Below are 25,487 nucleotides of genomic sequence, written 5' to 3'. Positions count from 1 at the left end.
TCGCGTTGTTTCCGACTGCTAGCCCGGTTGACCGTGGCCCGTGACGTCGGACCAATAGAAGGACGTTCAAGAGCCTCCTAAGATATTTGAATTTTATAGCATTTTCAAAGCGTCGTAATTAGCGTACGGGTTAAAAATATTTGTTTTTTTCGCATGCAAGCGTTTTAAGATCATGTTACCTTATGCTTTTTAATATCATTTTAATATTGAAAAATTTATGCAAGTTCCCTATTGAAGCAATAAAAAGGAAAAAACTACAAAATAACTTGGATTTTGTCATCACAATCAGGTAGAAAAGATAAGGTAGAAGAAATACTTAACACTATGAACGAAAGAAAAATGAACTACTCATTTCGGTATACTGTGACATGAAAATGAAAAATATGAGTTGATGTGATTGGTTCTACAAGGGCAAGTGGAAGCAAAAAGAGGACCGAGAAGACTACGCAGATCCTGGTAGAAAAATTTTAAGCAGTGGAGTGGAAAAACAATAACAAAACTCTTCAGAACCGACGAAGTCTGAGTAAAATGGGCCGCGATGTTCACCAATTATTCTAAGCGCCAGAGGGGTCACCGTGTCCTTTTCAATTCTGATGGACAAATTCAACGGTTTCTTATGGATTTTTGGCTGCTGATTACGAATTTCGAGGGCGAATTTCGATCCGAGTGGTCAAAAAATTGTTATAAACAATTTAATTGTTTATAAATTGTTAATAAGGCTCTGGCTCATAAACTAAAAGAGATAAAAAATATTTCAAATAAAATTTGTTCCCTAATCAAAAACGAAGAAAAAAACGTTCACTAAACTTAAATCCAACAATTAGAACTGAAGATATTGCACAATTAGTGCACAATGCAAATTGCAAATTGCAAAATAAGTATTTTTTTGAAGCTTTATCGATCATAACTCTGCTTCTACACATGCAAATGAGCCATAGGAGGTCTCATTTGAAAGCTTAATTAATAGGTTCCAAACAAAGTTTGTTAAATTACTTAAACTTCATTTGTTTTAAAATTATACCCGTTTGAAGTTATAATTTTCTTGCAAAAAATGTATATTAATTTGTTTATAAGGGTCTCAAGCAAATATGAACTATTAACATTTAAACTTTAATTAACAATAATGATAGAAAAACTCAAAAGGAACAATTTGAGCTTATGAAAATGTTCCTAAGTTAATTTTTGAGTAAGATATCGATATTTTAATGGCGCGCTATGAGGCGCAAGATCGGCTCATAGTCAAGTAAGTATTTTTCGACGTTTTATCGATCGTAGCTCGGCTTCTACGCATGCAAATGAGCCAATATATTATATCCATATAGAAATGGATTAAGTTCTTTTGCAGCATTATCATTGCATATAAAACGAGCATTTGACTCACAATGTGATGTGGCGGCATACACACAATTGACGTGCCTTGATGATGCTGTAAAAGAATTAGATCCACTTTATATGGATATCATATAGATAATTAGACTCTGAAGCCCCAAAAAGTTTTAGTTTTACTGCCTACAAGAACATAGTTAGTACCACCATGTGTTCGGACTTTTAACTTTGATTTAAAATGGCAACAGTGGCAGCACCGCGCGTGTCTCAAAGGCAAACTCGGAATTCAGAATTCGTGAACTAGTAATATACAAGTAGTCAAGTAAGAAGTAACATGTACGCGAATCTAGAAGTGTATTTGTAACTATTTCATTCAATATAAGTAATTAATACAGTCCACAGTGTCTATTTCAATATTTCCATTGTACCAACGACGGGAAGCCAGTAGATTCCAAACACATAACAATGGAACTGTAAAAATTACTCCAATGTGCAGTAAGCATAAAAACTGCTATGCAGATGTAAGAAAGCTGAGATTCCCTGCATATCTCGATGCAAGTGCATGAAAGAAAATGTTTGTAGAAATAGTATTAATAAATAATTTCAACTTACTTTGTAGTTATATTTCTGAAATATTGGTTTTTAATGTTTTTTTTTCTCATTTAGTACAAAAAAATAGAACAGAAAGTATGTAAATAGAATGAAAGGTGATACGAGGTACAATATCATGATTTAATTATAAGAATTATATGATAAGATTTTATTAGAATCTTCAAAAATGAAAAATGAAAATATCGTATATATACGTAGAAATTATAATTTGCATCGAGAAGTTAGTGCCTGAACCTTTACGCGGTGAGCTGATCTTGCGCCTCATAGCGCGCCATTAAAATATCGATATCTTAGTCAAAAATAAACTTACGAATATTTTCATAAGCTCAAATTGTTCCTTTTGAGTTTTTCTATCATTATTGTTAATTAAAGTATAAATGTTTATAGCTCATATTTGCTTGAAACCCTTATACACAAATTAATGTACATTTTTTAAGAAAATTATAATTTCAATCGAGTATAACTTTAAAACAAATGAAAATAAAGTAATTTAACAAACTTTGCTTGGAAGCCTATTAATTAAGCTTGAAAATGATACCTTCTGAGGCTCATTTGCATGCGTAAAAGCCTAGTTACGATCGATAAAGCTTCGAAAAATACTTATTTTGCAATTTGCATTGTGCACTAATTTTACAATATCTTGAGTTCTGATTGTTGGATTGTTTAGTAAACGCTTTTTTCTTCGTTTTTTATTAAGAAACAAATTTTATTTAAAATATTTTTTTTATCTATTTTAGTTTGAGCCAGAGACTTATAAATAATTAAATTGTTTATAACAATTTTTTGACCACTCGGACCGAAATCCACCCTCGAACTTCGTAATCAGCAGCCAAAAATCCATTGAGTTTGTCCATCAGAATTGAAAAGGACACGGTGACCTCTATTTGGCGCCTAGACTAAATGTCCTTAAAGAGTGAAACAGAAGAAGAAGAAGAAATGACATAGATTGAGTGAAACTAATGACCTGTGCCTGAAAAAATAGTACTAAAAATAAAAATAATGGTATCATTCATGAAAATAATAAAGAGAAAAAACATTTTTTTCAGATCTTCTCTTCTTCTTCTTTAGGTGCCGTGTCTGTATTCAGACGTTGGCCGTCATCATGTTTACAATTTCCTGAAACCTCTGTCTATTGGCTGCTGCGCGAAATAATTTTTCTACTGTGGAGCCACACCAGTGTCTAATATTACGCAGCCATGAAAGTTTCTTTCGACCAATCCATCTCTTTCTCTCATCCTACTCCCTTGCAGATCAGTGTTATTTAATTGACCAACATATTTATAGTGCACCACCCTGGGTTTATTTATACGTAACTGTACTCTAGTTTCTACATGGAAATCTTTTATTTCTAAAAACGTAATAAACTCAGATTTGAAATTGTTGCTTGGAGAATTGGATATTAAATTGAGAGAAAATAAGATTCGTTTCTGTTTCTGTACGCAAATAGACGTGGATCTAAAAGATGAAAAATGTCATTTTCTATCATTCGCTGCCTTTAATTAAACCCCCATGGAAGAGACGTACAACCGCCCAGTGTTGCCAAGCAGAGGAAAATTTCCCTTTTTGCGAGATATTTTAACATAAAAGATATAAAGGAAAAAGGCAACTAAAAAGGGAATTTTTACTTCAGTTAAGATTGAAAAACATTTTTTAAAAAAGTTAAAAGCAATATTTGAAAATAATTAACATATCTTATCTCTCTCTAGTAGCAATTGAAATTTTCAAATTCATCAAAGTTGAAGTCATATCTTTCTCTTTCTGCTCGAGTTTGATGAGAGGAATCAAATGTCATGTAGTTCGATCAGTGAATTTAATAATGACGCACTTCGGGCAATCCCTAATCCCTTTTTGGTTTGCTTATGAGTGAATCACAGTATTACAGGATTACAGTCGAAATGATTGTCTTAAAGTTTATTTACTAATTCTTAAAAAATATGATTTAATCAAAACTTTTTGATTCTTCAGAAATAGTATATTATACAACAAGTGAGAAAAAGGACATATTTCTCACGAGCGCAGAAGTTGGCTCACACGAGCCGAGGCACGAGGCGAGGGCCGCAAATCAAGCGAGGGAGAAATATGTCATTTTCTCATGTGTTGTACACTGTACTTTTTCTATGGATGATGTTTTGTCAAGAGTTCAAACTTCAAAATTAAATAATTTAGGTGCTTTTAGGTATATTATATGCATAAATTGAAATAAAATACATAATATACATGTAGGTATTTAATATTCCTAAAATTTATATACCTTATTTTTTTAAATTCTAATTAATAGATATTTTTGAACAGTTTTGAAAGGTTATTCCTGGTAGGTTTTGCTTAAACACATTTATTTAACAACATTAATTGTGTTTGTATTGTGCATGTTACCATGGAAACGGCGATCATAGTATGGAAGACCGTAGGAGAACCGGCGAGAAAAAATATTTCTCACTGCAATGGCCCACTTTTCTCAGTGCATGAGAAATTGCTCGTTTTGAATGTATGTAAGTAGTGAGGAAAGTTGCATATTGTATAGCATCCATAGAAAAAATTACTTCAACAAATTTATAGTAAAACCAGAAGTTTATGCTGCTAATTATTGTAATCTTAGTTAAATTGATGTAAAGCGTGTTAATAAATTTCAACAGGTGGAAAATATAATTTTGGGTACTGAATGCCAAGAATTCATTGTCAAACTTCAAATTGAAAAAAAAAAAAGATTTTAAAAAATGTGTTTTACAAATGTACAATTTTATGGTATTGTTGCAACCGATGTACAATCAAGATTACCAAGCACTCAATAATATTTTTTTAATCTACAATTTTTAGATCCTTAAGTTGCATCTAATTGTAATAACAGCAGAAAATGAAATCAGCATAAGTCCGTTAAATTTGACAACCATATGAAAGCTTCACAATCCCCACAAGTCCGGTCCTGTTAGTGGCCAAACCATTCAGTATTGGCGCTTTTCTGATGTTTATTCAATAAAAAGTATTTTCATTGTAAACGGATGAGTACCTACAAGGTACATGTTAAAATAACACAATATTTTGTTTGATAATTACAAATTTATTATTAAACACATGATTTATTTAAAATGTGTAAGGAGTTGTGCGATTTTCAAATTATATTTAATGTATACAAGTGGAGTTACGCAAAGTTAGATTTTTGTCTCTTCTGTAAAATCAGTTATTTTGAACTTATACATTTTTCACATTAAGCTGACGATAGGTGATGACAATTAAAACTAAGCCAAGTATGCCGTTCATGATAGAACTTTTAAGCGCAAAATCTTGGTCCAATGCTATTTAAACGCATTAATTTTTTCCAAATCCTGAGAAAACTAATAAATATTTTTGAAAAATTTAAACGTAGAATGAAAGACTACATTTATTACCGAGGACAGAAAGTCCCTTAGAATAAAAAAAGTTTCTTTTGAATAAAATACATATTTGAAATTAAAAACCCCACTCAATTTTCCCTATTTTTTTCACCTCTGTAACTTATTAAAATAAACATAGAAACTTTCAGGGACTTTCGGCCCTCGGTAGTGATGTAACCTTTCATTCTGCGTTTAAATTTTTCAAAAATACTTATTAGTTTTCTCAGGATTCGAAAAAAATAAGTGCATTTAAAAAGAATTGTACCAAGATTTTGCGCCTACCCCCTTAAAATTGCGTAATAAAAAATGTATGATTTTAAAAATAAATATAAATAAAATTGTTGAGGTGTTAAAGTTTTGTTAAAAATTTTTTTTTTCAGGTTATACTCTATATAGGGTGAGGCAAATAAAGAGCCTATTAGAAATATCTCGAGAACTAAAGGCAACAGAATCATGAAAATTGGAATGAAGGGGTTTTGAAGAGTGATCTATTTAATGAAAATATTTTCATCTATTTTCTACTTCCGGTTATACCGGAAGTTGCTCATAACTTAATTTTTTTAAATGGGACGCCCTGTATATTTTTACATTTTTGGATTTTCCTCGATGTCTCCTTTCTTAATATATAAGGTTTTATATTATTATATAGGGTAGTTTAAAAGATAATTACGTGTTTTGATTAATTTCGTAGCAGATTTCACACCCTGTAGCAATTATAGTACTATGACATCAAAAACTCTATTTACGTTCATATGATTTTTAATATAGTCTACTATTGTTAAACAATATTAGTATAGCTATATATTGAATTTTAGTATACAGGGTTGGTCAAAACACGGAATGAATATTTTCTGAGTTTTTTTAAATGGAACATCCTGTATTTTAGTATTGTAATGAAATGATATTTTATGGTACTTTTTCATTTTATAAGCATTCCCTATACCTAACTGCTTTAATTTTTGAGTTATTGGTGATTCAAGCCAAACATTAATTGCAACAAAAAATACGTGAAATTTTATTAGGCTGGCCTTGAAAATATTCAATCACAAATAATTTTTCGGAAATAAATACATATTTATCTAGACTGATCGTTAAAATTCCCAATAATGGTTGAGCTATCAAAATACTTACGTAGTTAAGATTCTTGGTGCGATTAACAATTAAGCACAAATTAAAGCAGTTAGGTATAGGGAATGCTTAAGAAATAAAAAAGAACCATAAAATATAATTTCAATACAATACTAAAATACAGGGTGTTCCATTTAAGAAAACTCAGAAAATACTCATTCCGAGTTTCGATTAACCCTGTATACTAAAATTCAACAATTAGCTATACTAATAATTTCTGACAATAGTAGACTATATTAAAAATCATTTGAACATAAATAAAGTTTTTGATGTCAAACTACTTTAATTCTACAGGGTGTGAAAGTTGCTACGAAATTAATAAAAGAACGTAATTATCTTTTAAACTACCCTGTATAACAATACAAAACCTTATATTTTAAGAAATAAGACTTCGAGTAGAATCCAAAAATGTAAGAATATATAGGGTGTCCCATTTAAAAAACGAAGTTATAGGTAACTTCCGGTATAACCGGAAGTAGCAAATGGATCAAAATATTTTCAAATATTGAATGGGTTGCATGTGTGAGTCCATATTAAATGTAGTAATGAAACACAGACTTACTCACAATCATTTAATTATACTTTGACGACCGGTTTCGATCTCTACATTATACAGATCATCTTCAGGTCGGCGTTACAAGTAGTTAAATGCTACAGTAAAGAAAACCAGAGTTAGAACATTATCTGGTTGCACAAGTGTTAACAGAAAGCCAAATTCGAAAAAAATTTTGCAATAAAGGTTTTCAACTGTTGACATTTCAGAATATTGATACCTACAAATGCACACCTATGAGTTAAAATGCTCATAAGCATATATGAGCAAATGGGTGCATGTAGTTTGTGAGTATGTGTTGAAATTTAAATTATTAACAATTAAAAACAAATTAAACCATTAAGCAAACTTAAATATGCATCCAAACTCAAAATAGCAATAACAAATAGATAGTAATATTGTTCAAACCTACTTACATGCCGTTACAAGGGATGCGTTGCCACTTAGTTGTTATCATATTAATTCGTCCAACTTATGCTGATTGGTTTGCTGGTAGGGTTATACGGCAAACAGACATGTTACGCAGGTCAAAACAAAGTAAATTTTTTTTTGACCTGCGTAACATGTCTGTTTGCCGTATAACCCTACCAGCAAACCAATCAGCATAAGTTGGACGAATTAATATGATAACAACTAAGTGGCAACGCATCCCTTGTAACGGCATGTAAGTAGGTTTGAACAATATTACTATCTATTTGTTATTGCTATTTTGAGTTTGGATGCATATTTAAGTTTGCTTAATGGTTTAATTTGTTTTTAATTGTTAATAATTTAAATTTCAACACATACTCACAAACTACATGCACCCATTTGCTCATATATGCTTATGAGCATTTTAACTCATAGGTGTGCATTTGTAGGTATCAATATTCTGAAATGTCAACAGTTGAAAACCTTTATTGCAAAATTTTTTTCGAATTTGGCTTTCTGTTAACACTTGTGCAACCAGAAAATGTTCTAACTCTGGTTTTCTTTATTGTAGCATTTAACTACTTGTAACGCCGACCTGAAGATGATCTGTATAATGTAGAGATCGAAACCGGTCGTCAAAGTATAATTAAATGATTGTGAGTAAGTCTGTGTTTCATTACTACATTTAAAAATATTTTCATTAAATAGATCACTCTTCAAAACCCCTTCGTGCCAATTTTCATGAGTCTGTTACCTTTAGTTCTCGAGGTATTTCTAATAGGCCCTTTATCTGCCTCACCCTGTATATTTTGTTATATTATGGTCATTTTTTAAATATTTTTTTTATAAAAATGGGAATTTTTAAGCTGTTGAGCGAAAAAGATTGCTTGAAGGTTGGCAACACTGTAAAACCGCGGACAGCGTGGAGTTACTAGCTAAAGAGGAACAATGTAAATAACTAACAGACGAATGTGAAAAGATTTGAAAATTTGTCGGGATTACTATAAATACGATGCCATAGAAATCTAATTGGGCTCTTCGTTGCGAAGAATTCTTAATATACTCCAATTTATTAAAGTTACGTCTTGTTTAACAAGATTTTTGATTAGAATAAAAAAGTAGACGAACAATGCATGCAGCTTGACTGTCGTGGAGAGTGTTTTTGTTTTGTACTCATAATTCAGGTCTTAAGAATTTATTTAGTTTTAACAGACAGCGGTATGAGATTTAAAAATTCGTTTTGTCCATCTTCTCATTCACTCTTATCTCGTACTCGTCTTATCAGTAGGTTCAAATCGTTACTCTTTTTGCATAATGTACCTGTCTAGATTCAAATAAATATCAATTGTACTCATGTACAGGAGACTGTGTAAGAGACATAGGAGACCTAATACATGCTGCAAGGGATAGAGAAAAATGGTCAAACGTGATCGCGAACATCCATTAGTGGATTGCATTAGTGGATTTTCTAACTAAATTCTTCTTCTTGCAGTACCGTCTCCTATCGGAGGTTGCCTACCATCACAGCAATCTTAACTTTGTTGGCTGCAGCTCTGAACAAAAGTATTGAACTGCACTCATACCACTCTCTTAAATTTCGCAACCAGGAAATCCTCCTACGTCCCACATTTCTCTTTCCCGAGATTTTTCCTTGGATTATGAGTCTTAACAGAGAGTACTTTTCTCCTCTCATTATGTGGCCTAGATACTCCAGTTTTTTCGTTTGTATGGTTTTCATGACTTAGCATTCCTTCCCCATCTTCAGCAAAACATCTTGATTTGTTACTCTTTATGTCCATGGTATTTTCCACATTCTCCTGTAACACCACATCTCGAATGCCTCAATGTTTTTGATGTTTATCTTTTTCAGTGTCCAAGCTTCCATGCCGTACAGCAGAACGGAGAAAACATAGCATCTTAACATTCTCCTTCTTAAGTTTATATTTATTTCCCCGCCTGCATAGGAACTTTTTCATTTTGACAAACGATTGTCTCACTATCTCAATTCGCCTCTTGATTTCTCTTGTCTGGTCATTAGTATCAGTGAAGCAAACCCCTAAATATTTGTAGGACGTAACTCTTTCAACTGGTTGATTATTTATGGTTAAATTCACATTGGTGTACTTATAGCTTCTTTGTTACAATCATGAATTTAGTCTTTTTGATGTTCAGTTTTAGACCATACTTATTGGTATGAGTGTTTATGTTTTCCATCAAATACTGTAAATTTGCTAGGTTATCTGTTACTATTAGCGTGTCATCAGCGTATCGTATATTGTTAATTAACTCTCCGTTAATATTAATACCAATGTTTTGCTCTAGGAGCGCTTCCTGACATATTGTTTCGCTATATACAGAGTGTCCCAAAAGTAGTGGTACGATCGAATATTTCGCGAATTAAACATCAGAGCGAAAAACTGATAAATACGTGTTCAATCATTTTCAAAAATCTATCCAATGACATTAAACACCAACCCCCACTACACCCCCTGGAGGTGGGGTGGGGGGTAACTTTAAAATCTTAAATGGAAACCCCTAGTTTTTCTTGCAGATTGGGATTCGTTACGTAAATGTAAGCAACTTTTATTCAAGACATTTTTTCAAACTGTGGATAGATGGCGCTATAATTGGGAAAAACGGTTTATCCTGATACCATAGGTAAATTATAGAAACGGTCTAATATCTCGAGAAATACACTTCCAAATGAGAAACCAAAAAAGAGGTTTTTAATATTTTTTCAAAACTTATCGATAAACACCAAACATGACCCTCCAACCCACCCCCTGTAGGTGGGGTGGGGGGTAACTATAAAATCTTAAATAGCAACCCCCAATTTTTATTACAGATTCGGATTTGTCATGAAAACTTAAGCAACATTTATTCGAAACATTTTTTAGATTTGTTGATAGATGGCACTTTAATTGGAAAAATACGATTTATTAGCGCCATCTATCAGCAATTTTAAAAAATGTTTCGAATAAATGTTGCTTAATTTTTCATGACGAAATCGAATCTGCAATAAAAAGTAGGGGTTGCTATTTAAGATTTTAAATTTACCACCACCCCACCTCCAGGGGGTGGGTTGGAGGGTCATGTTGGCGTTTATCGATAGGTTTTCGAAAAATATTAAAAACCTCTTTTTTAGTTTCTCGTTTGGAAGTGTATTTCTCGAGATATTGGACAGTTTCTATAATTTACCTATGGTATCAGGATAAATCGTTTTTTCCAATTATAGCGCCATCTATCCACAGTTCGAAAAAATGTCTTGAATAAAAGTTGCTTACTTTTACGTAAAGAATCCAAATCTGCAAGAAAAACTAGGGGTTTCCATTTGAGATTTTAAAGTTACCCCCTACCCCACCTCCAGGGGGTGTAGTGGGGGTTGGTGTTTGGTGTCATTGGATAGATTTTTGAAAATGATTGAACACGTATTTTTCAGTTTTTCGATCCGATGTTTAGTTCGCGAAATATTCGACCGTTCCACTACTTTTGGGACACCCTATATATTGTTATGATCTGCTTTCTATTACTTTTATTTTAATTGAGTATTTATTTAATTAATTATTGAATTGACGCAAATCATACGTAAACAATTAATAAAAAAATCTCAGGGTGTCTTTTTGTCATAAAAATTAACTAAAATTATCTTATGTTATACTTATCCTTTCTCGTGGCTTCAGTATCTCTTAGTTGATCCTTATCGGGATAAAATAGGACAAGGAAATACAAAGAAAAATCATAAATAAGCACATACAAATACCTTTATTATCAAAAGCAATGCTCTGAAAATCTATCAATTAAATTCTGTGTTGTCCAAATGAAACTTTTACCATATAATTATTCTAATTTAAACAAATATTTATCGCTTTGTTCCTGATACCATTTATAAAATAAGCTAACCAAACAAATTTAGGTATTTGCAAAACTACTTATACTTCCTATTAAATTATTGAAATGTTGGAACATTAATTCATATGCTTTTACGCAAATATTTTAACTTCTGATTATAAAGAACATCTATCACATAAGTTCTTGACTGACCTTTTTGATTCACACACAATGATGTCTCCTCTTGACCCAAACAGCTCTTCCTTGTTGATTATGTTAGGCTACCAATCAAAGCCCTCTCCGTTCTCAGCATCAATCCAGCAGCATACCAGCAACTATTTCTCCAAAACACAAGCCAGGCCGCTTTTGACCAGTACTAGTTCAATAAACTCCAAAACTCTCTCCTCTCTTTCTCTCAATAATAATCTCCTGAGACCAAGTATCTTTTTTACTTGGTGTCACAAATAATTTTAATAACGATAAATCTTGTAACTTACTCTCTTGGACTTTACAGAATCAAAGAGGTATTTCTTCTCGATTTGATTTGTGTCTCGTTCCACTTTTCAGCTACTCTCCACTAACAAACAAAACCACTAGTACTTGCTTCTGAACTTTACGCGAAAACTTTCGACTGCCCCTCTCGGATGCCCGCAACACAATGATCTTTCTTTTCCAAACTGTCTCAACATTCAAAGTTCCCTATCCCCATTCTAAATTGCCAAGCCAATCAGAAACATTTCTCTTTCCACATTCCTATTTTTCCTTCGAAAAAACCCAGACATCCTTTCAAACAATACTTCTACTCATCCTAATCACTTTCCGGAAATTATACAAATATTCTGGTGCTTAAACAAAACAGTCTTAAAATTCCAAATCTCTCTACCTTTATTTTCCTAAAAACTAATAATTACAGCTACCTGTGGATCTTACCTTTCCCGTAACAAACAATCTTTTTAAATTATAATCCGAAATAAATTGTCATTTCACTTCACTGTATTTACAAATATCTTTAAGTTTTCAGGGAAAAACTCATTAAGGAAAAACCCACTGCGTAAAAGCTACCTTCTACTAAATAGTTACAAATCAATATACAGGTTGTATCAAATTTATGTGCCCGCGTTATAATAAAAAAATTAAAATTTTTACTCTTATCTTTGATTGATAAAGTGATACATAATAATATATTGAATAGTAGTGGAGAAAGCACACAACCCTGACGCACACCTCGACGAATCTCAATTTATTCGGTTAACTCATTATCAAACTTGATTTTTGCTGTTTGTCCCCAGTACAACCTGGATATGATGTTAATGTCGCCACTGTCAATGTTTTTGCTTCTTAGGATTTCATACAGCTTTTGGTGTCTGACTTTATCGAAGGCCTTCTCAAAATCTATAAAACCTACGTAGAGGTCTTGGTTTACATCCAAACATCTTTGCATTAACACACTCAGACCAAACAAAGCTTCCCGTACTCAAAATACCAACCATACAGCAGTAATCTAGCAAAATTTATACACATTTGGGCTCACATAATTTGGTTATCAAAATATTTTAACATGAGTAACAAAGTCTTTAAAAAACAAAAAGGGAAGTACTTTAGCATGAGTAACACCAAAACAAAAGCTTACCTCGAAGACGATCTTAATGCAGATCAAACGAAACAGATGGAAAACTGTAGGTATATGTAAGAACTACTCCAGTTCCTAACAATTATAAGAACAAACACCTAATGGGGCGTCCGCATTGGTACATTTGCGAATTGAACTAATGGTTCGTCGCAAGAATTTGCGTCGCCAATTTTTACCTGTGAGGACGCAGTGCTCAAATCATTCGATCTTCGCTCGAAAACGGACAACCGATGGAGCATGTGCGCTGTGTGCGTCGAAAATTCTTGCGTCCGATTTATGCGACGAACACGTCCACACTAGGACAATTAACTTCGAGCAAGCAAATATTTGCGACGAACAGCTTAATCGTAACACAAAGCTTAACTGGGTATTTGACTTAAAAAGTTGACGGTAGATTTGGCAGATTTCTATAAACATGGCTTTCATCATCATCATTGGCTCGACAGCCCTTTCTGGGTCTTGGCCTGTTCCAGGATTCTTCTCCACTCTGATCTGTTTCGTGCTTTTTTTCTCCAGTTTTTTATTTTTAAGGTTTTTATATCATTTTCTATTTGTTCTAAATATCTCAGCTTCGGTCTTCCTCTTGTTCTTTTTCCTACTGGCATCTGTTTGAATATTTTGTTTGGTATTTCGCCTTCTTCCATTCTTTCTACATGTCCCATCCAACGCAGCCGTCCTATTTTAAAGAATGTTATGATATCCGGATTCTTCGCTAAATTCCAATTTCTTTTGTACCCTTATATATGTGTGGCAAGATTTTTCTTTCAAAGGTGGCTAGAAATGTTTCCTCTCTTTTAGTGAGTGTCCAGGTTTCTGAGCCGTATGTGAGTACCGGTCTTATTAAGGTTTTGTATATTTGGCATTTTGTTTTCCTTGCGACGTTGTCTGATCTTAGTTGCCGAATTAAGCCATGGTAACTTTTATTGGCAATAAATATTCGCCTCTTCACTTCCTCTGCTACGTTATTATCAGAAGAAACATGGCTTTAGCCAAACTAAAAATGTGGAACAGGCCGGTGATAAAGTTAATTCCCGAGAACGGGAATAGAAAACAATGTCAATCCCTTAAAGTTGCCAACTAAATAGGTTTTATGGTTTTTGTAAACCTCAATATGTCATATGAATATCGGACAGTTGTAAAGAAAATATTTTATACAATCACTTAATAACATAGAAATATGGTAATATCACTGACTTATTTATTATTTTCGTCTGAAGTAGCCTACAGTAGATTAATTTTTTCCGAATCTTAAAATGTCTCAAATTTTTTAAGCCCTAAAAAATTTGTAAACTCACCTCTTCGCCTTTGCTGTTGTGGTAGCGAATCCACTTCTGCAGCCTCGGCCTCCAGTACTCTAGCATGTAGGCCTCTGCGTACTCAATCCCTTGGCCGTTTCCGAAGCGGCCTTGCGTTTCCGTCGCTGTGATCATGCGCACGGTGCGCAGGTCGAGCTGGATCCATTCCTCCGGCTCTGTCGTTGCTTGCTTCAGGGGACACCAAGCTCCACCATTTTTATCAGTCCGGATCCTGGAAATAAAGACGTCTGTGAGCTTTTAACTGACTAAAAAATATTGATCAATAGTAATCAAATTATTCTATTGCATCTAACAATAAATGAACTAGCCCAGGTAGGATCTATGGAAAAGCAGACTATTGACATTTTCCACAGTCTATTTTTTGCTGGAATATCTTTTGCGATATGCACCAGTCGCAAACCTTATAGTTTTCAAGAGACTCTCCATACTTACCATGAGATGGAAAACGTACATACGATATGCTATGATAGATAGAGACCAGAGGTGTAACCAGTATGATCCTAATGGGGGGTTACAGCTAATTGATGGTCTCTGGGGGGTATGTAATAGTAATGGTGTTAAGCGTATATATAGAGATTATACATCCAAATGGGGGGTTATAACCCCCAAACCCCCCTTCGCCTGGTTACGCCTATGATATAAACCTCGTAGAAGGTGAATAGGAGAATATAGTGCTCTGATAGACGAAAACGGCGAAGTTATAATGGAAAAAAACCAAAAAAGAAGAAGAATACTATTTTTTAACAAAGAAAGATTTAAGCTTTCAATCGCACTTTAAAAAACTGAAATTGGTCAACTAGGAGAGCCTAGGAAATTTTTTAAATTTATAAACAATTTTATGGCTCATAAATAACTAAATAACTTCGGGAGTCTTACACATGTCAATTTCAAGATTTTTGAAACAGATTAAACTTGATACAATCTGTGTACAAAAATAAAAGCGTACTAATTACTGTCCTTTTTTTTGGGAGGTGAGAATCTTCAAAAGACCGTCTGGGAAGGTGTCCCAGGTGTGTCGGATTCACGCTTCACCGTGCCGAACCGCCTACCGACTAAACTCACCTCCTCTTCCTCCAGCCGATAGGTCTGGAACCGCTCTTGACGAGCATGTCTGACCCATCGACCTTACTCATAACTCCCCCCAGGCACCCTCTGCGTGCACTCCGTAGATTAAGCGGCCACCCAGCCGCCCCGTCCCGCACACACCCCGCACAAAGACCGGTCGGTGAAAACGACCGTCCCGTGCAGCCCATGTGCGGGTGGGGCGACTGGGGTGCCCTCAATCCAACATGAACTAGCAAAAGGATACCAGTCGACAATTATACCATACCATTATACCAGGATACCAGTCGTTACTGGCCTGGCCACAATTAAAACTTCCGCTGTTCCAGTGTTCCCGTACATCAATGTTTGTCTGACTAGATACCGTTAAGCTATTAACAAATTTTCAGCTTGTTATTAATAAACTTTTTTGGTACTCGGGATCCAGACCTATCACTAAAAATGTGGTATTACCATTTCTACCTATACTCCATGGTAATAAGCTGGAAATAGACCATGTTCAGGAGGACACTCAAAGATCCAGGTAGCTGACTACTTTTTTAGTTATTGTAGACCTATAGAAAGAAAACCTACCTGTTTCCTGCCTAAAGTTCGCGTCCGTTTTTTAATTAATAACAATTTAGTGCAAAAATCGCGATTTTTTAAAGTTAAAAAGTTAATTTGTTGCTACGCAAATTGCAAAATAAGTGAAAATCGTTATTTGTTAATAACTTTTACTAAAACTAATTTAGAACTTTAGTGTTTCACCCAAAGTTGTGTATTGGTGTACTTAACAAACTCTCAAAATCTGAGAACGATCCATTAATTAGTTTAAAAGTTATTATATTTGTTTATCCCAGAGACCTTTATTTTGCAATAACATAAGACAGAAAATAATGAAGATAAGGCAATTATGTGTATGTCAAATGAAAGTAGAAAAGTGATGCTATCAAAATGTACTAAAAAAAGATAAAAAATTATCTAATATAGTCAAAAATACTAATGCCAAATTTTTGAAATTTTGTAGTTTATAAACATTTAGAACAACTTTAAAAATATTGTCCGTAGAAAAAATCATTTTACATATTCGAAAAGTTGGTATTTTACACGAATTTTTAAAAATGTTGTTCAGTTATTGACTAGTCGTGGTAAGTGAAGGGGGAGCTGGGAGCCGACAAATGCACGAGTTCTAAAACTAAAAAAGGCAACTTAAAACTATTATCATTTTCTATATCTCGGGATCTACTGAATATATTTTGATCTTTCTTTTTTTAATTTGTATGTAATTTTTCTGCAAAATACAAATATGTAATTTGTCTATTTGCAATTTGACATTTATTAATTAATAAACAATCTGGTTTGTTTAAACAATTTTTGAAAAAATAATTTTTTCCCAAAAATCCATGTTTTTAATCATACTATCATTATTAATCATAGAAAAAGTTAAGGTATACTTTAATAAATAAATTATTTTCAATAAATAATTATCTAATAAACATTATTTATTTATTCAAGTTAACTTTAACTTTTTGTATGATCATTAATGATACTATGATTAAAAAAATAGATTTTTATAAAAAAAAAATTTTCAAGAAGTGTTTAAACAAATTAATAAATTTATAAACATATTGCATATTTCGAATGTACGTAGAAATTACATACGAATTAAAAAAGAAAGATGAAAATCCATTGAGTTGATCCGGAGATACAGAAAATTGTATTAGTTTGAAATTGTTTTTTCGGTATTTTAACTCGGTGGATTCGTAGTTCCCCTAGTAACCGTTTGAACTACAATTTTGAAAAATCGTAGAGGGTGCTGTGAAGATACAATGTTTATGCAATTTTTTTAACAAAAAACAACAATCCCGTTATTTAAAATGGCATCAATGAAATTCCTTAATTACTATAAACAAATTAGCTGTGAATTAAAAAAACAAATGGCTAACTTTATCCCTAATGAACCCAGGCTAAATTTTTTTATTTAAAAATTCGTGTTAAAATACTAGCTTTCCGAATATATAAAAGATTGTTCCTACCGACAATATTTGTCAAGTTATTCTAAATGTTTGTAAACTACAAAATTTCAAAAATTTGGCTTTAGGATTTTTGATTATATTGATTATTTTTTATCCTTTTTTAATACATTTTGATACTATCAGTCTTCTACTTTCGTTTGGCATACTCAGAAATGCCCAATGTTCATCATTTTCTGTCTTATGTTATTGCAAAATAAATGTCTCTGGGATAAACAAATAGAATAACTTTTAAACTAATTAATGTTTAATTTAATTTTAATTAATTAAATTTATTAAGTTAGTAGGATAAAATTATTATATTCTCTATTAAAATATTTAATTATATATAATTCTATTATTAACAATAAAATATATAATTAAAATTAAAAACAAATATAAATAAATAAATAATAATAAATAAATAATTTAAATTTATTTATTATTAATAAAATTAATTTTTATATAATATAGTCTCAAATTTTGAGGGTTTATTACGGACCAAAATACCCAACTTTGGGTAACACCATAAAATTCTAAGTTAAATTTAGTAAAAGTTATTAACAAATATCGATTTTCATTTATTTTGCAATTTGCGAAGCAACAAATTAACTTTTTAAATTTCAAAAATCGGTATTTTGAACGTTTTTCAATGTTCTAAAACATTTAATTTTGTAATTTTATGTCAATTGTTTAGCTTTTAAATAGGGTGCAAAATATTGAAAAAATCGCTATTTTTGCAATAAACAGGTAGGTTTTCTTCCTATAGGTCTACAATAACTAAAAAAGTAGTCAGCTATCTGGATTTGTGAGTGCCCTGAGAAAATCCATATTACCCAGGACTACTAATACAACGATATGTACCTTTAGTAATAAACACATGAACTAACAAAAATGCTAAATTTATGCACAAATATGCTTTTAAATCATAGTTAGATTTATTTTAAAGTACATTGACACAAGTGTCCTTTTCCTTTATTTCAGCAACAAAAAACTGTTGATCATGTGATCGCTTACTTGAGAGTTCGTCGGAAAACTTTTTCACTACTTTTATTCTTGCCCTGAGGATGTTCTTGTGTAAATGCTGTAATGCGTTTTTTACAAGTTTGCCATTTTCTATTTCTTTCGTTCTACGATTTCAAAAAATTCAAAGTTTTAAATAGATGAAAACGTTGCCAGATGGCAATATCGAGATATTTAAAAGTTTTTGTTTTTCTTTTTTTATGTCGGTAAATTTTACACTTTATAGTCATTTTTTCTGTTTCTTAATAAGAAACTTTCGTTTTAATTGTAACTTGTGATAAGAGCGTCTGAACAATTGAGTACCCAAGTTTGTGTATTTACATGTAAACTTTTTTATTAATATCATTCAACATACAGAAAATGATGGAAACTATCCATTCAGCAATGTGTATACATGGCCTGTTAAATCTCTTTCATTTTTTGGCTAAGCGACTAAGTATAATTATTGAATTATCTTATTATTAACTTTACGACATAATTGTATAAATATACATAAATAAAAATATACAGAAATAAATTTTACACAATTTTGTTTTCTGTTTTTTTACTTTATCGTACTACATACGTAGTATGAGTATAATAGATAAAGTTATAGGATCGTGCAAAAAATTTTTTTTCAGATTTCACTTTTTTTCGACGTTTTGAGTCCCCCTGAGTCTAAAAAGCAAATAAAAAAAACATGTCGGAAGTATGTACGTACGTATGTACGTACGTACATACGTATGTCGCCACCGCCCAGCAAAAACTACAGGACTGATTTCGATGAAATTCGGTATGAGTAAGTTTAAGAGAATTTTGTCGAGAAACTAAGCTTTTGAAAAAAACCTCTCAAAGGGGGGCCGAAATAGGGGGGTTATTTGGGGACCATTTTTGCAAATTTTGACCGAAATGAATGAAATTTAACTTAAAGTTAGCTTATCGATAGTGAATAGAAATACGGAATTTGACGACGGGGGAAGATGGGGCTATAACAAGAATATTATCGTTTTTCAGAAAAAGTTATGGGTTGCCTATATTTAAGGGGTCAAAATTTGACATAACATTGAACTAGATTTTCTCAAAAATGGCTCCAAGGAATTTGTTTATTTTTTGATATATTTTTGATATCCTATCGGTAAATTGAATAACATTAGTCAGATTTCTTAACTCCTCATAGGAGGGGAGTTATGAATTTTTATAAAAAAATATTCGAGTGCCCGTAACTTCCTCTGTAATAGAAACTAAAATTTGAAATTTGGCAGACATATAGAGTGCTTTATTATCTATTAGCTCAATAAATTTTACCCACAATATGGCTTCTGGTTGAACCGGAAATGAAAAAAATCTTAATTTTTCAGATACGCCCTGTATATTTTTACATATTTTGAAATAATGTAAAATTACCTTTCCAATGACATAAAACTCGTTGCTGTAACTCAAAAACTCGAAAAGTTACAGAAAATAGAAATTTTGCTAGAATCTTGTGTGTGTCCCCTCTCACGCGAACATAGCAGCAGAGCATTATTATAGGGCAGTCAGTCAATGAGGGTATTTGGCTCCGAATTCCATCCTACTACATCGATGTACTTGATATTTTCACAGTAAGTAGGGAATAGCTCAAGAAACAAAATCTACCCTATATAATATGGCGCTTTTATATTGGGGCAATTCCCACCCCTTCAAGGGGGTGGAAAATTTGTTGGTCAAAATAAGCCTGGAAGTGGCTAGAGAATCTATTTTTAAGCAAAAAATGATCTATACTTTTTTTGAGGACTCAATACTTTTTGAGTTATGCGTAGTTGAAAATTGGCCATTTGCATTTAAAAATGACACGTTTTCGGACGGTTTTTTGTGAATACCTTAAAAACTATGCATCAAACTAGGGCTTCCAATCTCGCAATACCGAGATCTCGGTATTGCGGGATCCCGCTTCATTTTCCAATCCCGCGCGATGCGGGATTACAGGTGCGGGATCCGCGGGATTTGCGGGACTGAAAAAATAGTACATTACTGCTGTAGCTACGCTCAAAATTATCAAAAAACTGTCTTTGCGCCGTATTTTACAACGACGTAGAAATGTGACTGAACTACTGATTTATCTTCAAAAGCCTCGTAGTTACCAAGCGTCGTGTGACGATGAAACTGTTCATCTCCCACCGAAAAGTTTACTTCGAAAAGAAATTAATGATTTTGTAACGGGAATGAACTTCAGCCCTTTACATTCATCTGAGAGCAATGATGACGAAGAGGCTGATTAAGTAAGAAATACGTGAGAAATAATGTAGAGGTTTCATCATCCGGTTCCGATCTTGATCTTACATTGCAACAGGAGTTAGAGTTAACTATATCGTCAGCATGTAATGTATTTACTTTGCACGTCGCCATCTCGAGCTAATACACTTGAGTCCATTATTAAAATAGAAATGACTCTATGAATCTGGGGAGTCAATGGGAAAATATCTTACATTTACATATAAAGCCTAAAAAGGAATACCGTCGACGTATGGAAGCCGAAAGGGCATTTTCTGCTGCTGGCTATATTGTGTCTAAAATACACAGGAGATTGGCAGATGACAGTTTAGATTTAGATATTGGCTCTTATGAATAAAAATAAAAATGTAGTTTATACTCCAAATTTTGGAGTACATACTCCACGCGGTAGTATCTACTCTTATGTGCGGTGAGTAGAAACTTATCACATCAACATATTTTTATTCATATGAAATGTAGTATAAACTTATATACTTTATGCTCATACTCATGAGAATGCAGTTGGAGTTTATACTCCGTTTTTATTCATACCATCCAATATGTTGTGTTTCCTTTGCAAGCATTTTCAATTGAAAGCTTTAACTAAAAAATAGTAACTTATAGCTAAGTAATATAGCAAGTAAATTAGTAAACTATATTAATTTTCAGTTGAAAATGTTTTTTTTTGTTGATTTTTAAAATTTTGTTGGTGTATTTTTTGAAGATAGATTTTTGTTTTTTAAGTATTTGTTACTGTTTTTTGTTAAGAAAAAACAGTTTTCATCTCATACTAATAGTAATAAAAATAAATGTGGAGTTAGTTGATTAATTTATTGTTTTATTTGTTTTATATAAATATGACTATTTTCAATATGCGGGATCCCGCAAATACCGAGATCCCGCGGGATTGAAAATTCGTAGTCCCGCAAATACCGAGATTGAACTCAGGCTGCGGGATTGGAAGCCCTACATCAAACTAAAAACACTATATAAAATTTTTTTAGATTATAAATAGCAAAGAGATTCGTTCCTTCGTAAATTTTCTATTTATAATACAAAAAGAGATATGGTAGGTAAAAAGAGTTTGTTTTTTGGTGCCTGCTCAAAGTACTCATGCTTTTGTAGTGTTTGAAAAGGCATTTAAAACGAGCACCGTTAAAATGCCGGTTACATTCACACTAAGCGAGATATGGTGCAAAAGAATATATGACTAATGTACTTTAAGGAAAAATGAGAAGTACATACATTTAACCCATCATCCACCAGAATTTAAATGCATTGTTTTTCTTTTGCAATACCTCTTAATATAGTGTTATTTCTACTTTCAAAAAGTTGGACGGGTGAAAAAAAATAAGATCAAATTATAGAGAGCATTTTTAAATTTTCTTAAAATTCTTCCTTTTGCTCCATGCAGTTCGAAAATAAAAATGTTCTATCCCCGAGAAGTGGTGGGAACCGTCCCATTGATAAAAGCGCCATAGTATATAGTATATAGGATAGACTTTGAATTAGGAGATTGGGCTTTGGGCTACTCCCAAAATTTCATTAAAATCCATGCAGTAAAATGCAAATAATGTAAACTATTAATTTCTCAGAAAAATGGACTAATTTGAAATGAAAGTATGACTAATATTCTATTGATTTATGCAATAATCTATAGTGTGCCCCCGAACATTTTCTCAAATGCAAGAATTAATGATGCGTAGAACCATAAAATATTTTCAAGTATACAAGGTGTTTCTAAAATATCAAAATAACGAGTAACTTTGTTATTTGTATAGAATGCCAGTATCTAGCACGATAACGATAATAGATCGGTACGATAAAGTTTTCGGGCGGCCCTTCCGTCCAGCGTTTTTTATGCTACAATCAATATTTAAGGACCTACGTTTATGACAAGCCTAACGAGATACAAGCGATTAACGAACCCTAGATGCTGAAGTCATCAGCAGCAAGCCATAAACAATAACGAACCTAAGACTTTAAATATTGATTTTGACAAGAAATATGAAAGACATCAAAATTGTATAAAATATAATTCTCTCCATTTTTTTTTTGTGTGCAACTATGCTGTAAATTTGTAAAATAATAATCGATATTCAATTCAATAAATATAATTTCTCCCTTTTACTATTTTCCCTGTTAACGCAGTGACCAATGTGAAGGCCAGTGACCATTTATATCTTTTTTACTTATTTAGAGAAGGCGTTTGGTTGTAGTAGCTGACACTTTTATCAGTCTTTTTTGCTTGCATTTGACCTGGTGTGTTAGACCAATATTGTTATAGTTGATTGAGTTCCCAGTTCCCATTTGGTCAGATCAATTTTTATCCTAAAGAAAACGTTGTTTTACCAGTCTAAGCCGCCACCACCACATACAGAAACAGTAGTTAGATAACTTATTTTTCTTTTGGTTCTTGTAAATAGTAACATATTACATAGTTTTAATATTGGAGTATAGAGCAGGAAGGATCTGTTTTTAGGTGGATGTGAGAGGTGGCAATCGGATTTTTGCGGATAAAGTTAGGTGATAAATTCGTTAATAATAACTGACTTATGCGCCTTCTCAAATATGCCTGGAACATTAATAAAAAAAATAAAATATTTAATAATTTCAAAAAATTTCGTTTTTTTTCTACTTTTTTTGATTATTACTTTAAAACGATTTATTTTGGAACAAAGTCGTATAGGAATAAAATAAAGATAATTAAATTTTCTATCAGATGCGATTGGTTAAAAACGTCTTAATTTAACACTCTTGCTGCAAAATAGCAATAAATATAAAATAAGGGGGCAAAACAAGCCTGTCTTTATTCAATGTTTTTCCATCACGTAGGTTACACTTGGAACCTTCCTAATTCGCTAAGAAAAGTTTTGTAATGTGCTAAAACCGTCCACCAAATTTCATTAAAATTGACTTACTAGATTTTGCATAGCAATTTTGCAATCTAACCTTTTTTTTTTTTTAATTTAAATTTTTTAAAATATTGTACAACAAAAACTAAAACATACAAAGATTTGTCAATTTTTTTAAATATAAAGAAGCACTCCACCTATATAATGCACTTTACAGAATTGAAATCGGATTATTTAAGCAGCCTCAGCAATGTTTTAAAGTTATAAACAATTTTTTGGCTTATAAACAAATTAGTGATGTGTCCAGGAGGTGGTGCTACGGGCTCCTTTATTTAGATGGACTTAACCAAGTTTTTTTATGTATTTTGACCCGTAGAATACGAATTTTTTGGGTAACAGTTGATCCGGATGTCGATAAGATTGTTATAAACAAGGAACTTGAGGAATTACATAACATCGAGTTTTCGCAAAATAAAACATTTTTTTTGTATTTCTTGGGTTATTCTAAGCAAAAAATGTTCTTACAAGTTTTTTCGTAGGATGCATAGTTTTCGAGATAAACGGGGTGAAACATTCAAAAAATCGAAAAATTGCAATTTTTGAACGAGAATAACTTTTGATTAAAAAATAAAATAGCAATTCTGCTGACAGCATTTGAAAGTTTAAGTCAAATTATACCTGTTTTAATTTTTTGCATTGCTAAAAATTAATTTTTTTATTATTAAACAAAGCTATTTGTTTATAAGCCAAAAAATTGTTTATAATTTTAAAACATTGCCGAGGCCCCTTAAATAATCCGATTTTAATTCTGTAAAGTGTATTAGATAGGTAGAGCACCTCTTTATATGTAAAAAAATTAGCCAACTTCTAAATGGTCCATTTTTTGTTCAGAAAGATTTTAAAAAATTTGAACTTATTTAAAAACATTCATATTGCAAATTTATTATGCAAAATCTATTAGGTCGATTTTAATGAAATTTAGTAGACCATTTAAGTAAGTTATAAGAATTTTCTAAGCGAATTACTAAGGTTCTAAGTGCCACCAAAGTGGTTAAGAAACATTGAATAACGACAGGCGTATTTTGCCCCCTTATTTTGTATTTATTGCTATATTGCAGAAAAGGTAATACCTTAAGACATTTTTCACCAGTCGTATATTATACAAAATTCAATTATCTTTATTTTATCTCTCTACGACTTTGTTCCAAAACGAACCGTTTTAAAGTTATAAGCAAAGAAAGCAGAAAAAAATCGATGCTTTTCGAAATTTTTAAATATTTTCATTTTTTTATTAATGTTCCGGGCATATTTGAGAAGGAGCATAAGTCAATTATTATTACTGAAGGTGACACCTAACTTTATCTGCAAAAATCAGAATGCCACCTCTCACATCCAAAAATACATGTTTTTTTTTACAGATTATTGCTGGTCTAGTACGCTAAAAAGAATATCCTTCGAGGCATTTTTATCTCTTTCTTTTGTTTTTTTTTATATTTTTAATTAAGATTAAATAATTACAGATATATATTGATTTTATAGTTTTGTAAATAAGAATAAATATTTTGCTTTCTTATTATATCTTATTCTTTAAGTTAGGAAATTATTTACTTTCGCAAAAAATAATATAGAGTATAAAAACTGGTAACATCGGCGAAGAGTAACAGATCATTACCAAGTTAAATACGAAGATGACTCTATGATGTTTTTAATTTAAATTCGACGTAAAATAATTCCGTGAATATTTCATTACCTCTGATTAGTTCTGTAGCGACAAGCTCGGAACCTGAATCATTAAGGACTGCAGCATAGACATTATAAGCATTATAAGCATAGCTGTAGCTGCATCTAACCCTCAAAATATAATTAAGCTTCCTGCTAATTGAAGTTTCCAACTCCTCGTGAAAAGATTTGTTATAAACGGCCCTTGAGTTGGTTATTGTTAACAAGTTGAGGGTTCTAACTAGATGTATATTGATAGTTTCAACAATATTTTAACTAAAATTTGCTGTTTTAGGGTAAAGGTTGGCCGTGGATTTTAGTTGAATGCATAATTTTTTGTTTTTTCTTATTTGTAAACGTTATTTATTTATTTATTTAGCGTATGGACTTTCACAGTACGATAAATACACAAATATAATATTCAAACACTAAAATA

The 25,487-nt window shown here is 32.1% G+C and overlaps 1 protein-coding gene across 1 annotated transcript in view; it reads right to left on the bottom strand.

The window, feature by feature from the left end:
- LOC114332819 (epithelial discoidin domain-containing receptor 1-like) overlaps positions 1–25,487 on the bottom strand; it is a 442,381-nt gene that overhangs the window by 239,028 nt on the left and 177,866 nt on the right. The window contains exon 3 of the mRNA XM_050662058.1: positions 14,152–14,383. Within this exon, the coding sequence (XP_050518015.1) occupies positions 14,152–14,383 (232 nt within the window). The remainder of the gene's footprint in view (positions 1–14,151; positions 14,384–25,487) is intronic.

The sequence above is a fragment of the Diabrotica virgifera genome, chromosome 9, assembly GCF_917563875.1.
Source record: "Diabrotica virgifera virgifera chromosome 9, PGI_DIABVI_V3a".
Taxonomy (NCBI): Eukaryota; Metazoa; Arthropoda; class Insecta; order Coleoptera; family Chrysomelidae; genus Diabrotica; species Diabrotica virgifera.
Note: the sequence above shows the minus strand (reverse complement) of the source record. Positions and strands in the feature narration are given on the sequence as shown.